This window comes from Scylla paramamosain, chromosome 22, assembly GCF_035594125.1.
Source record: "Scylla paramamosain isolate STU-SP2022 chromosome 22, ASM3559412v1, whole genome shotgun sequence".
Taxonomy (NCBI): Eukaryota; Metazoa; Arthropoda; class Malacostraca; order Decapoda; family Portunidae; genus Scylla; species Scylla paramamosain.
The window spans coordinates 542,501-557,500 of record NC_087172.1 but is presented as its reverse complement, the minus strand read 5'-3'; the positions used below and the strand labels follow the sequence as shown (position 1 = coordinate 557,500).

The 15,000-nt window shown below is 44.6% G+C and overlaps 1 protein-coding gene across 7 annotated transcripts in view; it reads right to left on the bottom strand.

The window, feature by feature from the left end:
• LOC135111387 (glutamate receptor ionotropic, kainate 2-like) overlaps positions 1-15,000 on the bottom strand; it is a 73,576-nt gene that overhangs the window by 41,238 nt on the left and 17,338 nt on the right. For 4 of the 7 annotated variants that reach the window (XM_064024614.1, XM_064024617.1, XM_064024615.1 and 1 more), the window contains exons 7-10: positions 13,906-14,007; positions 12,031-12,132; positions 6,563-6,766; positions 1,676-1,780 (exon numbers count right to left, since the gene is read on the bottom strand). In XM_064024614.1, the coding sequence (XP_063880684.1) occupies positions 1,676-1,780; positions 6,563-6,766; positions 12,031-12,132; positions 13,906-14,007 (513 nt within the window). Of the gene's footprint in view, positions 1-1,675; positions 1,781-2,871; positions 3,076-6,562; positions 6,767-12,030; positions 12,133-13,905; positions 14,008-15,000 lie in introns of all 7 variants that reach the window. The other 3 variants (XM_064024616.1, XM_064024613.1, XM_064024612.1) reach the window with 1 other exon arrangement.

Here is a 15,000-nt window from a genome sequence, read left to right as displayed (position 1 = left end):
GTACGTACATTTATTTAATATTTTTTTGTAGTATGTGTGCATCTATTTGTGTATGTATGTATGCATCAAGAGAGAGAGAGAGAGAGAAGAGAGAGAAGAGAGAGAGAGAGAGAGAGAGAGAGAGAGAGAGAGAGAGAGAGAGAGAGAGAGAGAGAGAGAGAGAGAGTCCTGTTTATTTATATATTTTCTTTTACATTTCTTTTCAATTTGGTGATTTCCAGGTACGCATGCACGAGCGAGAGAGAGAGAGAGAGAGAGAGAGAGAGAGAGAGAGAGAGAGAGAGGAGAGAGAGAGGAGAGAGAGAGAGAGAGAGAGAGAGAAAACACGTGTCCTATTTACATTTCCTTTTCCATTTTTCTCCATTATTTTTTTTATGATTTGCTAGGTATTAAATAAATGGAGACGTTCCGTTTTTTTTCCCTCTTTTTTCCCCCCTTCACCTTCCCAATGTGATGTATGGGTGACCACGGATTTATTTCCCCTAATAAATTTGAGGGTAGGCCCCACTCACCGCTCGGCCTACAAAAAATAATTAGAATATCGGACGAACGTGTCACTCTCTCTCTCTCTCTCTCTCTCTCTCTCTCTCTCTCTCTCTCTCTCTCTCTCTCTCTCTCTCTCTCTCTCTCTCTCTCTCTCTCTCTCTCTCTCTCTCTCTCTCTGTTAATTTATTGTTATATTTAAATTACTGTTGCATTCCTTTAATATTATTAGTTTTTATTAGTTATTTGCAAGTATTTTCTTTTTTTCTTTTTATGTTTTTCTCCCTGTTTCTATCTCGGCCTTTCATTTTATCTCTGTTCCATGTTTATCCTGCTCTGTCACCTATTATTTTTTTCTAGTTTTGCATTTTTCCTTTCCTCCATCTTTTTTTGTTTTTGTTTTTACCCCGTTTCAGATTTCTCTTGTTCTCACATTTTTGTTTGAATTTTTTTCTGCTTCCTCCCCATCCTTCCTCCCATCTCTCTTCAACTTTCATCCTTCCGTCCTGTCAATTCTTCTCGCATTCTTTCTTTCTTCCTTCCCTTTCCTTCCTGCCCAAACTTCCTTACTTCACTTTTTCCAATCATTTTTGTTTTTATTCTTCCTTCTTACGTTCTTGCTTTCCTGCCTCACATTATCCCTTTTTTTTTTTCTTTCCCTCCCTTATTATAATTTATTTCTAATCTAGCTTTTCCTTTCTTCAATCTTTGCTTTTCTCTCTCCTCTTTTATTCTTCTTTTCTTTCCTTCTCCTTTTCCTCACCCTTTCTTTTTTTTGTTCTACGTGTTTCTCTTCTGTACCCTTTCTTACTTCCATACGATCCTCTTCCTATCCTTCTTTCCAACCTATCATTCCCTCCTTCCCTGCTTTTCTTTCCTCCTTTGTACCCTCCCTTTCCTCCTTTCCTTCCTCTCTTTATTGCCTTCCACCGTTACACCCACCCCACCCTCTGTTCTCCTGTAAGAAGCCATCAAGCCAACACGTGGCAGTCCCTGTATAAAACATGCATATTTTCACTATCTCCATCCATACTCTCCTTTTATCTACTCCCAGATAAAGGATATAGGAACGTAAGAAAACCTGCAAGAAGCCATCAGGCCAATACGTGGCAGCCCCTGTATATAACATGCATATTTTTCATTCACTATCCCCACCGGTTCTCTCTCATCACCAGCATCCCTTCTGCCTCACCTTGAACAGGATGGAGATGCCGAGGTTCATGAAGGGCTTGGTGAAGTCAATGACACTCTCGCGCGCGTAGTTGATGGTCATAGATCCCACTGCCAGGTCAGCTTTCTGTTAGGGAGAGAGAGGCGAGAGGTGGTCAGTAATGTCAGTCAGTGTATGGAGAGTGGATAGGTGGGACAGTGTGTGTTAAAATTACTGGTGTGTTTTGTTACTGGCTTCATTATTCCGTGTTTTCCAATGGACTACGATTACTAATGGGATTTTATTGTACTTTTTTTTTTTTTGGAGTTTTAGTAGTAATGGTATTGTACGTGATGAGCTTGTGGCCAATGAACAATATCTATATCTATTTGTGTGTGGGGAAGGGGATGGTGTGTGTGTGTGTGTGTATGTGTGTGTATATGAGAGAGGGAGAGAGTGTGTTGATGTAAATTATAACAACGTTAGTATGTGTGAGACGTAAGTATAAGTGACTTACGTATACGTGTATGACTTACCTTTGACTTAACCTTTGACCTTCTCGTGCGTGGCTGCTTTCCATCTGGCTTACCTTTCCATGCACTGACCGATTAACATCTGACCAGACACTCAATTCACTGACTCACCGCCTCGTCTTGTCCTTGGCACCATGAAGCTTCCCAGTGACTCTTTACGTCTTAAAATTTGTCTTTCCTCTTGTCACTTAACTTGCTGATACATCTCGTTCAATTTTTCATCCTAACCTCGAAACTCTCCAGCTCTCACTGACAAGAACATAAGAACCTAAGAAAATGAGACTGCAGACGGCTTGTTGGCAGCTTAAAACCTTACCATCTCTTATCATCATCCGTAAATTTATCTAACCTTCTCCCGAGACTAACTAATTTCTGTGCACTTACTACGTTCTTGTTAAGTCTGTTCCACTCATCTTTTTATGTAAGGGATCTGGTGAAGGACAACAAAACTGGTGAAGAACACACTAACAAGAAAAAAGAAGTGGTTTGTCTTTTGAATGTGATTATATGTCTAGTTTACTGTATAAGCATTCATACGAGTCCTAACTTGTTCCTTTGACTAACATGGAAAAACAAGTAAAGAAATAGTTTGCCTTTTTAAACTGATAATTTCTCTCGTTTCCTGTATAAGCAATCATACTTCTGAATTGTTCCTCTGATCGTCCTCGCCTCACCACTCCACAGTTGCTTCTCCACATGACCCACCTTGTCCTTGAGCTCCCTGACCAAGCCGTTCCACTCGCCCGTCTCGGTGTCGATCATGCCGTACACTCCCCCGCCAGACATCTCGATGATATAGTTGAAGCCGGCCATGCGGGACACGTACTCCAGCATGTCCACGCAGAAGCCACTAAACCGATCGTTCCCCGTCAGGTTCTTCTCTTTTTTAAGCATCACGAAGGGCGTCTCCTACAGGTTAGCGAAGGCCAGGGTGAGGGGAAAGCAGGGAGTGGCGGTGGTGGTGAAGGATTTGTATGCAGGTGAAGGTGAGGTGGAAGCAGGGTGGTGGTGATGGTAAGTGAGAGTGAGGGTGAGGGTGAAGCAGGGAGAAGTGATGGTGGTGGTGCAGGGTTTGTATACAGGTAAAAGTGAGGGAAGGTGAGGGGATGCTTCTATGGTAGTAGTGAATGTGAGGGTAGGTGAGGACTATGAAAGTGAGAGAATACAGGGAATACTTGTATGGCAAGCGTCAATTAGCAATGTTTGGAGATGAAGATGGAGCTTTTTCATTTCGCACAGAGGAGAAAGACCAAGGGTAAAGACTAATTCAGGGGAGAAAAGGCCTGGTGTATGTCTCTCCCATGAAGGAAAAACGAATAATGCTAAAGAAAGATAAGAAGTAATGTATGAAATTACGATGGACAATAGAATAGTGACAATAGTGACAATAGAAGAAAAACGGAGTAACAGGGAGGAGAGGAGGATAAAAATCACTTACACGGGTCAGGCAGTAATGAATCAAATGTTAACAAGGTTTCAAGCGGCAAAGATTTGCTGGGAGAAGGACGCTTCTAACTCATCACCGGGAAGCCGTCAAGGCGCTGAGGTGCTGTGCCGCGATGCCCAAGTGATAAAACTCTCGCCACCACTCCCGGTAGCAGCTGAGGCGCAGCGGCCAGCGGGAGTGTCTTCACGTGCCCGAAAAAAAGTGACACATTCGGAAGCTGACGAATTGGAAAACGCGTGAAGAGATGAAATCTTTCCCAGCGGCGGCTCCTTCAAGGATGCTTCGGCGGCCTCCGGGATATTAAGTGAGAGTTGAAGCTGCCAAGGAGACTTTTCCGTGAGGTGAGGCGAGTTTTGGCAGCGCGGGGACTGGTGCAGGCAAGGCTGGGGCTGGGAGACGTGGAGGAGGCGGATGACACTTCCTGATCCTGCTGGGAGTAGAGGCAACACACACATGGCGAGGCACGTGGTGGGCGCCTCACGTTTGGTCCCTGCGGGTGTCTGGCCTCAGTCTGGTGGGCGAGGGCCGCTCCTCCTCACACCGCCTCATGCTTCCACTCAGGGACTTTCTTGAATCAGAATCCAGTAATAATCTCGGAGGCCGCCAAAATGTTGTGGTCGCAGTAATGGTGTCCTCATTTTTATATTACGTTCTTGCTGACGAAATTGATTATTTGGTCTTCATCCGAGTTTGTATTTTCCATCACCATATTTCAATAACGCACCCTTTTCAGTTAATTGAAAGGTCTTGATTTTGCCAGGTTCTGTGTCCAGGATTTCTCATCTTGCCGACACGTGTAGCAGCTCCCACACACATGCACTGCGCTCATAGCTATTATAACCAGAGACAAAAGAGTGCAAGCGTGAGAGTGTCAGGCAAATCTGAACATACACTACAGGCAAGATACGCGGACCTTCCATCCCTTGGCGAGACGGGAGCTCACGAGGCGGATGATAGGGGGGCGTGGAAACTTTGTGTGTTCCTGAGTGGGTGGGAGAGCATCGGCGGTCTACAGGCAAAGTGGAGGGAGGAAAGGAGGATTTACTGAGCAATCCACGCCTCAGAAGGGGAGAAAACCTCTCACGCTCTCTACCCCAGCTGAGGAAGAGGAGGGAGAGGAGGGGGAGAGGGTGGGAAGCGCTCGGAAAAGTGGCGTGGGACTCGGCGGCACACGCCTGGCGAGACTCCGGCGGAAGGAAACAAGATGAGGCACTTTGGACGTCTGGAAAAAATAAACGAAAAGCTTCTTGCCTACCTGACACCTGACGAGGCTCGCGGCGCTCCAGGCTGGCTCACTCAATACCAGACTCGACTACCAACACGCGCCACGGACCTGTATGTTTAACGCCTGCAGATTACACACCGCAGCGCCTCTTACTCTCAGGCAGTGCGAGCCAGGAATGTCAACAGGGGCGATGGAACCACTACGGTCTGCAGCCTCTCAACTAGAAGCTTTTAGCGGAGGTTAAGAGCATACTCCGACAACAGAACTGGTGAGGGCAGGGCCAACCACACCACCTCTAATAATTAAGCCTCTAACTACTGAATAATTGCCGTGTGACACCGATTACTTCATCTGAGTGAAGCTAGATGGTTTAATCTACCCAAAATAAGCACAATTAGTGGAAACGTTGCATAACTATTATTTAGTGATATGTTTCAACGTGGCACTTAAGACTTGCAACACACTACTTTTAATATGACTGAGGACAAGCCATAGCAGTTGGTCCAAACTTTCCTCGAAGTATTTATCTACGAAATCTTGAACCACTCGACTATTTAGTGATGTTTCAAAAGTTTCACTCCAGATATACAAAACGCTGTTGTAAGAAGTTTGAGGATGAGCCATGGTAGTCAAAAAATTCAGACGCTCCTCACAAGAAGTATTTACCTACAATCTTCTCTACAGTCTTAACTAGCTGCCGCTCTGCCGTCCCCGCTTCGTACTCTAACAGAAAGACACACTTCATCTGCATATCTTTTAACTACGACTTCCATCACTACTTCCAACGCTGCCAACACGACCATCAAAACTATGCATATAAAAACGAACTACTAATAATGATAGCGTTGCTGGGAGACCCTTACAGACTCCTAGTTTTATATATCACGCAATACCTACCCGTGCATACCTTCAACGCTACTCGCTTCCTCACCACCACCACCACCACCACCACCACCACCTTCACAACTACATCTTGGAAGCAATAATGGCGAGATGATAATAGAAATATCAGCACAGAACAACCCTAAGGACTTTTTTTTACTAATTCACGGAATACGAACGGTCAACGATACTTGCTCCAGTCACCACCACCATCACCACCACTATCAAAATCACACCATCGAGGAAATAAAATCGAACTAAGAGTAACAACACCGCTGCAATTACCCTTGAATACGTCCAGCTTTATACATACACCACGCAACACCAACAACTGTCAACGGTGCTCGCTCCAGTCACTACCACCATCACCACCGTCAAGGTTATATCTTCGAAGCAACAAAATCGAACTAATAATAGCAACTACAGGAACGAGAGCCCCAAGCAGAGTCCTAAAAACACTTAACACCAACTACAGTCACCTCTACACTCCCGTTGTCGTCACAGCAACGCATCACCAACAAAAGTACATCTTCGAACTAATAATGATAATAATAAAGTGGATCTAATAATAGCAACACCACCACAACACCACCCTTAAAAGTACTTCCAATACTTACAGACAATGCTACTTTACCTCTTCACTGTCACGGCCACAGGTCACCACCAAAACTACATCTTCGAAGCAATAAAATGGGCTTAATAACAGCAACACCACCGCAAATAACAGCAACACCACAGCAACACGAGCCCTAAAAATACTTCCAACATCAGCTACAGTCAAGGTTACTCTCCCGCATCACCATCACAGCCTCGCGCCACCGTCACGATCTTGGCATCAGTACCTTCTCCATGACGATGCGCACCATGCCGTCCCACTCGCCCGTCGTCTGGTTGAAGTTGCCGTAGCGCCCGTGGATCTCCAGTTCCACCTCGTAGTTGAAGCCCACCATGCCCGCCACGTGGTCCAGTAGGTCAATGCAGAACCCGTAGAAGCGAGCGTTCCCCGTCAGGTTCTTGGATGGGTGCACCATCACGTACGGTTTTTCCTGCAGAAGGCGCCGAAGGAAGGGATTTTTTATACGTGCTAATGGTGATATTTTCCTGCAGAAGGCGCCGAAGAAAGGGGTCTTTTATACGTACTACTGGTGTTTCTCCTGCAGAAGACGCTGAAGGAAGGGATTTTCTTTAGATATTACCGGTGTTTTATACGTACTAGTGGTGTTACTCCTGCAGAATGCGCCGAAGAAGTGGATCTTTTACAAGTACTACTGGTGTTTTCCCGTTTCTTCACTGTATTTTCGTTTTTTTAAGTTTTTATTATTTTTCGTATTTTCACTTATTTTTTTCGTTTTTTCTTTTTATTTTTGTTTCTGCGTGTCATAGAGGACGTTACTTTTTTTTTTTATAATGGTGTGCTTCTCACTTTAGCCGGAGGGATTGTCGTAAGTGCTCTCTCTCTCTCTCTCTCTCTCTCTCTCTCTCTCTCTCTCTCTCTCTCTCTCTCTCTCTCTCTCTCTCTCTCTCTCTCTCTCTCTCTCACTCTCTCTCTCTCTCTCTCTCTCTCTCTCTCTCTCTCCATCCCATCTGTCTCTCCCTTCTCCTCCTCTCCATTCTCTCTTTCTCTCCTCCCTCTTCCTTACTCCTTCCTGTCCCCTACCTCCCTGCTTCTCTCCCTTTCATCGTTGGCTAATAAGTCTTCTCTTCCTTCTTCCTCTGCTTTGTCTGTTTTCTTCTGTCTCTCCCTCTTTATTTATGCTTCTCTCCTTTTTTTCCCATCTTTCACTTCTTTTATTCGCTATTTCTCTTTCTTCTTTTATTATCTTCATTGTTGTTGTTCTGACGTTCTTCTTCTTAATTTCTTCTCTTGTTTTGTTATTTTCTTGTTTCTTTTCGTTCTCTTTGTCCTTCTCTTCCTCTTTCTCGTTCTTGTGCTCTTCTTTCTTCTCGTCTTTTTATTGTCCTTGTTTTCTTGTTTATTTTCCTTGTCATTCTTGCCCTTCTTAACATCATCCCTAATTTTTTTTATCATTTTTGCTTTTGTTCCTCCTCTTCCTGCTCCTCCTCCTCCTCTTCCTCTTAATATCAGCTTTCTAGTTCTCCTCATTCTCCTCCTCCTCCTCCTCCTCCTCCTCCTCGTAATATTAGCTTTCTAGTTTTCGTCATTCTCCCTCTCCTCCTCCTCTTCCTCCTCCTCCTCCTCCTCTGTCTATTCACATACTCGTATTTTATTCTCCCGACCCATGTCTTCCTCTTCCTACCTCTCCCTTACCTTCCTCTTACCTTGCAATGGATCTGACACATGCCTTCTCTCTCTCTCTCTCTCTCTCTCTCTCTCTCTCTCTCTCTCTCTCTCTCTCTCTCTCTCTCTCTCTCTCCTCTCTCTCTCTCTCTCTCTCTCTCTCTCTCTCTCTCACTCTCTCTCTCACCTGGTCCGAGATGTCATAATCGCTTTAACACATTTTAATTAGCACGGATCTTTCCTCCTCTTAGCGACACGGAAATGAAGGAAGGTGCGTGTATTTTTTTCCTTCCTTTTTCTCTCTGGTGAACAAATTCGTGAAAAAAAAACAAAAGGAAATGAAAGGCGCGCGCGCGCGCGCGCGCGCACCACACACACACACACACACACACACACACACACACACACACACACACACACACACACACACACACACACACACACACACACACACACACACACACACACACACACACACACACATCGAGAGTTATTTTAGTTTATTTTGTTGTTGTTGCTGTTTAAGTAGTTTCTCATTCTTATTCTATGATGATGATGATGATGCTAATAATAATAATAATAATAATAATAATAATAATACGTCATCTCTGCGTCTTCTCCTTATAAATAAGGCTCGTGTCTGCCTGCAGCCCTCGGCAACGCTCTTTTCGCTGTATTTTTTTTTTTTTTTTGTCTAGAGGACGAAAGGGTACGTAGTAGTAGTAGTAGTAGTAGTAGTAGTGGTGGTAGTAGTAGTTGTAGTAGTAGTAGTAGTAGTAGTCGCAGAAGTAAAAACGGAACAAGTCACTTTTTACATAATGAGTAGTAGTAGTAGTATTAGTAGTAGTAGTAGTAGTAGCAGTAGAAGTGAAAACAGAACAAGTCACTTTTTACATAATGAGTAATAGTAGTAGTAGGGGTAGTATTAGTAGCAGTAATGGCATCAATAGTAATAACAGTAGTAGTAGTCATAGCCGAAGTAGTGGCAGTAGCAGTGGCAGCAACAGTCCCAGCACCGCGCACTGGGTCACCACGCACGGCTGCAGTTTGGAGCAGCAAGTGACGCTCGGAGGACGTGCGGCATTACATACAAAGAGAACACGGGCATTATCTGGGGCCGCTGAGTGGTGGAGTACTGGAGGGAGGCTTGTGTGAGGATAACAACAATTGACGAGCGTGCACCAGTGGAGTGTTGGGCTGCAATGAACGTAGTACCTCTATTATCCTCAAGTGTGCTCAATGCCTTGCTGAATTTACTGCCACTTTCGGGTATCGCAGTGAAGGAAGGCGTGGTTGCTATTCCCTATGTGTACTCTGTGTGTTGATTGGGTGGGGGGGGTTAGAGGGGCGTGTCAGGCTGTTTAAAGTGTGATAATCTAAGTGTTTTTGCTTTCCTTGCATGTCTTTTTTTTTTTTTTTAGTGAAGAGGGCTTATGGGGATTTTTCTTGTCGTTTTTCAAGGGTATAAGTATTTTGCAGTGAAGGGAGGAGATAGGAACGTACCTTAATGTTTTTTTATTTTTTTTATTTTCGTTATTCATAGTTATAATTTTTTTTTTCATCGAAGAGAGAAAGCAAAGAAATACGTGCTTTATTTTCACACTCTGATCTTTGTCCCTCTACAGTCTTTTCCACAGTATCAGAGAACTTGAGATTGAAGGAAAGACGCTAAACAAAGTGAAAGTAGGAAACAGGGAGATATGAAGAATATGCCAGTTGTTAGATTTTACACAAAGGATTGGAAGATCCAGAGGAAATATTGTTATATTATGTAATATTGCCAGCAAATCAGAGAATAAAACTGAAGGAAGGACGGTAAACAAAGTGGAAGAGTGGAGCAATTTTCTCGACTTCTGACCTTTACTATACTGCATGTGTGTGTGTGTGTGTGTGTGTGTGTGTGTGTGTGTGTGTGTGTGTGTGTGTGTGTGTGTGTGTGTGTCTGTCCCTGTCCAGCCTTGTGCGGTCAGGAGGGGAGAAGAGGTTTAAAAGTGTGCAGTGTGAAGTAAATTCCTGGCCAGGTTCGTGTGTTGCAGCGAAAGTAAATGTTGTTTGTAGCGTTTGTTGCCTTCATTTGTTCCCGAATCGGAGTGAAAGTAAAGCAAGTTGTTAGGTATTTTTTGGCGGTCATTGTAATGGAGATAATTAAAATAAACTTCTTGGGGACGCAGAGGTAAAACTGCTGCAAGATTAATTCCTGTAGATTAAATACGACCTGCGCCATCTTAACTTTACGACAAACAAACATTAATTGTGCTCAACTTTCCCCCACTGCTTGTTTTTTTCTTTTTTTCCTTTCTTTTTGTGTATTTTGTGCAACGTGTGTGTGTGTGTGTGTGTGTGTGTGTGTGTGTGTGTGTGTGTGTGTGTGTGTGTGTGTGTTTAAGCGAGTGCGACCTTTCCTACACCTGACCTGACCTGACCTGACCTTTTGTGTTGATTGCAATGACCTCTTCTGTGCTCCCAAACATCTGGCGTCACTGAGTCTTCCATGTCCTCTCCTCCTCCCCCTTCTCCTCTTCGTCCTTCTCCCCCTAGTCTTCCTCCTCCTCTCCTAAAGCTCTAAGACACCCTGGTTGGGACTTAATGAGAATTCTTGGCGCGTGTGACCCATTCCCGCGCCGCCCCGAGTCCCCGAGACCCGCCGCCGAGTCATTTCATCACTCACACCTTCAGTACACTGCCAGACACTCCGCCTCTTCCTCCAGCCCAGGACTCCACCTTCATCTCTCCACGAGCCTCTTGCCTCCTGACATTGACCCTTCTTGCTGCCTCACTCTTGTCCAGTCTTATCGTGTTTCATCTCTGTTCCGTTTTGTCTTTTTTTTTTATTGTTATTTGGTTTGGTTTTTGTGGTTTTGTTGTATGTATTTGTTTGTTAACCTGTCTGTTTATATGTTAGTTGTTTTTTTTCTTTTGTCTCTGTTCATTTATCTCCTTCTCAAATATTAATCATATAAATTTTTGACCTTGTCACGGCTCAAAAAAGTCAATTGATTAATTAGTTTGTCATTCAATCATTCATTCATCCATTCATTCATTCAGTCAGTCAGTCAGTCAGTCAGTCAGTCAGTCAGTCAGTCAGTTAGCCAGTCCGTTAATCAACTGGTCAATCAATTAATCAATAAGTTAGTCAGATAGTCATTCAGTCATTCATTCAGTCAGTCAATCAGTTATTCTCTTGTTAGTCTATCACTCTTCCAATCACAGTCAATTCCTCCACTGCCCCGTCACGGTATGCAGCCACACTCACACCCAGCACACGGCAACTCACGGCTCCGCTAATGCCACCGCCCTGCCCCTCCCACCCGACTTCTTCCTCCCAATGTACTGCTCTCCCACAACACACCAGTCACACACGAATGCTGCCGTCACTGTTTCGCCCTGTAGGCAGCATCACTGTAGACGCACCGTATTCCACGACGCTCTTGCCTGATTCCTCCTTCACTTGTGAGATCAGGGCACGAGTGAAGGAAATGTGAAGGAAATACGAGGGAAATATGAAGGAAATCCTGGCATGAAAAGACGTGAAGGAATTCTCGAGGAAAAAAGGTGGAAAAAAAAAGAGTAAATATATGAAGAGCTTCGAATAATTTTTAATCCTGAGACAAGTTAATTGCAAGATCAGTTGATGAAATTAAAGGTTAATACTAATTATTTCCTTCATGTAATTACTGGCAATGTAAAACTGATATTGAAATGAAGATAAATAAAGTAATGACAAAATTATGGAACATTAATCTTGCTGCCTTTAGATAGTGAAGGGTAAGACACTCGGGAATTGTGAAGGATAAAGAAGGGTAAGGGAGGGAAAGGAAGAGTGAGGAAGGGTAAGGAAGGGTAGGGACGGGTGAGGAAAGGTAGGGAAGAGTAAGGAAGGGTAATGAAGAGTAAGGAAAACTAAGGAAGAGTGAGGAAGGGTAAGGAAGAACGAGGAAGGGTAAGAAAGAGTGAAGAAGGGTAAGGAAGAGTGAGGAAAAGTAAGGGTAGGGCAGAGTGAGGAAGAGTAAAGTAAGGAAGGGTAGGGAAGAGTAAGGAAGGGTGAGGAAGGGTGATAATGAGACAACCTACCTCAATAGTGATGATCTTGAGTGTGATGTTTGGCTTGCCGCCCTCGAAGAACGCCTGGCGGTCTGTTATGTTGATCTTGTCGTCCGGCGTCCACTCCCCGACCTGGACGAGAAGGAGGAGGAGAAACAGAAGGCGAATTACATAGAATTACAATTAAGGAAACAGCAAATATTACCAAATACTCACTCTTTGGGAACTTATTCTAGCTAAATGGTAGAGAAAAGACAGTACAAGGAGAGAAAGAGGGGGAGGAGGAGGAGGAGGAAGAGAATTACATGCAAGTACATACGTTAGCTAAACAGCAATTTCTATTCTGTTGTCCTTCCATGGTTGCTGGGGAACCTATTCTGTTTAAAGGAGAAGGAAGAGCAGGAATAGAAGAACTGCAAAGAATTATAGACTAACCAAACAGCAAATGCTTGTAATCCTTGCATGGCTGTTAGGGAACTTACTGTGCTTGGTAAGGAGAGAGGATAGTAGGAGAGAAGGAAGAGGAAGGAAAGGTAAAGGAGGAGGAAGAGGAAAATTAGAAAAAATCACTTAAACTAACCAAACAGCAACTATTATCTTCTGCTTAGAGGGTAATAGAGGAGGAGGAAGAAGAAAGAAAGATAGAGGAGAAGGAAGAGAATGAGAATTACAAAGGATTACAAATGAATACGAGTAGCAAAAGGTGTCCAGGTCCTTGCTAGGCTGCTTTACTACACTACTTTACTTACCAGCATTAGAGATAGTACAAAATCGTGGAAGGAAGACAAGGAGATGATGATGAAGAAAGGGAGAAGTGAGAGGAAGAGGGGAAGGTCGATGAGGAACAGAAAGAGGAGTCAGAGAAGTAGGAAAATATATAGAAGAGCACAAAATGAAGGAGTAAAAATTAAGGTGGACATGATACGTTCTAGGTAAAGACGAGCAGCTTCAGTGACAAGGCTGGGAGTGTTAGTCAGGAGGAGACGAGCGAAACTTTGAGAATCATGGGAGAAAAAGGTAATACTCGTACGGACTGAAGAGGAGGAAGTGTGTCAAACTAATTATTATTCCTCATGTGTACTCTTCGTCTCACCTTCCCTCTCCCTCCCTCCCTCCCTCCCTCTCTCTCTCCCTCTGGTCCTCTCCTATCCATCCTCTCCCACCTCCTCCATTCCTACCTCCCTCACTCTCGTCTCTTTTCCTCACCTCTCCCTTTCCCTCCTCTCCCAGATTCTTTTCCTTTTCTGCCTCTCCATTCCTCCCTCATTTCTCGCCTCTTCCTCACCCCCTCTCCCTCTTCCTCCTCTCCCATTGCCTCCTCCCACTTTCTCCATCTCTCTCCTCATTCTCTTCGTCACTTTTCCTTCCCTCCCCCTCTTCCTTCCCTCCTCTCCTAGCTCCTCTTTCTCTCTCTACCACTCCATTCCTCCCTCTCTCTTCCTTTTCGCTTCTTTTTCTTCTTTCATCTCTTAAATCCTCTCTTTTTTTCTTCTTATTTTATCTTCCGTTGTTCCTCTTCCATCTTTGTTTCTCTTCATCTCTCCTCCTCTCCCTATTCCCTTAACTTTTTCTCTTATCTCATCCATCCCTCTTATTTATTTCTCTTCCATTCTCCCTTCTACTTCCTCCATCTCATCCATCCCTTGTTCCTTCAGCCTCGTTTCTCTTCCTCTCTTCTCCCGTGCTGCTCTTCCAGTCTCATCTCTCCTCCTCCTCCTCCTCCTCCTCCTCCTCCTCCTGTTCCTTCTCTCCTCCCTTTTAGCCTCGTTTCCTCCTCCTCCAACCTTCCAGCCTTCTCTCTCCTCCTTTCCCCTCCCTAGCAGCCCCCTCTCTCCTCCTCTGCCACCCTTCCAGCCTCTTATTCTGTTCCTCCCTTCGCCACGCTCACGCCACGCTCACGCTCACCTTGTAAAGCTGCTCCATCCTTAGCTTGAGTATGTCGAGCTTAAAGTTGGTTCTCTTCCCCTCCGTGAACTTAATGGGCCCCGTCAGTCCATCGTACTCCACCTGCGAGAGAGAGAGAGAGAGAGAGAGAGAGAGAGAGAGAGAGAGAGAGAGAGAGAGAGAGAGAGAGAGAGAGAGAGAGAGAGAGAGAGGGTTTAAAGGAAAAACGAAAGCACAGTATGAAGGAAATGAGAGAAGATGGAGATGAAATATGAGAGAGAGAGAGAGAGAGAGAGAGAGAGAGAGAGAGAGAGAGAGAGAGAGAGAGAGAGAGAGAGAGAGAGAGAGAGAGAGAGAGAGAGAGCGTTGCGTTAGTCGAACTGGGACAAAGATGGGATGAGGGGAAGGACTCGGAGTGGAGCAGTGTGGGTGGAAGGGAGCACGGTTCTGGGGTGTGGGTTAGTAGTGTGGATGAGGGCATGGTTGGGGGAGTGATGGGGAGAGGGGATACGGTTAGTGGGGGTGTGTGGGTGGAGCAGTGTGGGGAAGGGGACTTGGTTGTACAGTTAGGTTTGGTGCAGAGATTAGAAGTTTTGCTGCGAGGGCTTTGCAATGGACGGGTGTTGATAGAGACGAGTGGAAAAGGTTAAGAAGGATCAGATTCTTTGCCTTGCAGTGAAATTAGAGAGGGTGATGATGATGATGATGATGATGATGATGATGATGATGATGATAAGGGGGAGGAGAAGAGAAGAATGGTGGCTATGATGATGACAATGATGATGATGATGGTAATAATGATGATACATATACATATCTATATAAATAGTTTGAGGCGCAGGGAACACAGTGCTATATATAATCGAAGCGTCTTTCACGTAATTTTCACCCCGCCCCCCAAAAAAAACACTCGGCAAATACCAAGGTAATCTTCATTAATCACCTGAATTGTTCTCTTCCTTCCTTCCACCCTTCCACCTCCTCCTCCTCCTCCTCTGCCTCGTCTTCTTATATCCACCATACCTCTGTATTTCTCTTTCTGTAATTTTCCTAGCTCTATTATCTCCCCATTCCTCCACTCCTCCCACTCCATCCACCATACTTCCTTCCATACTC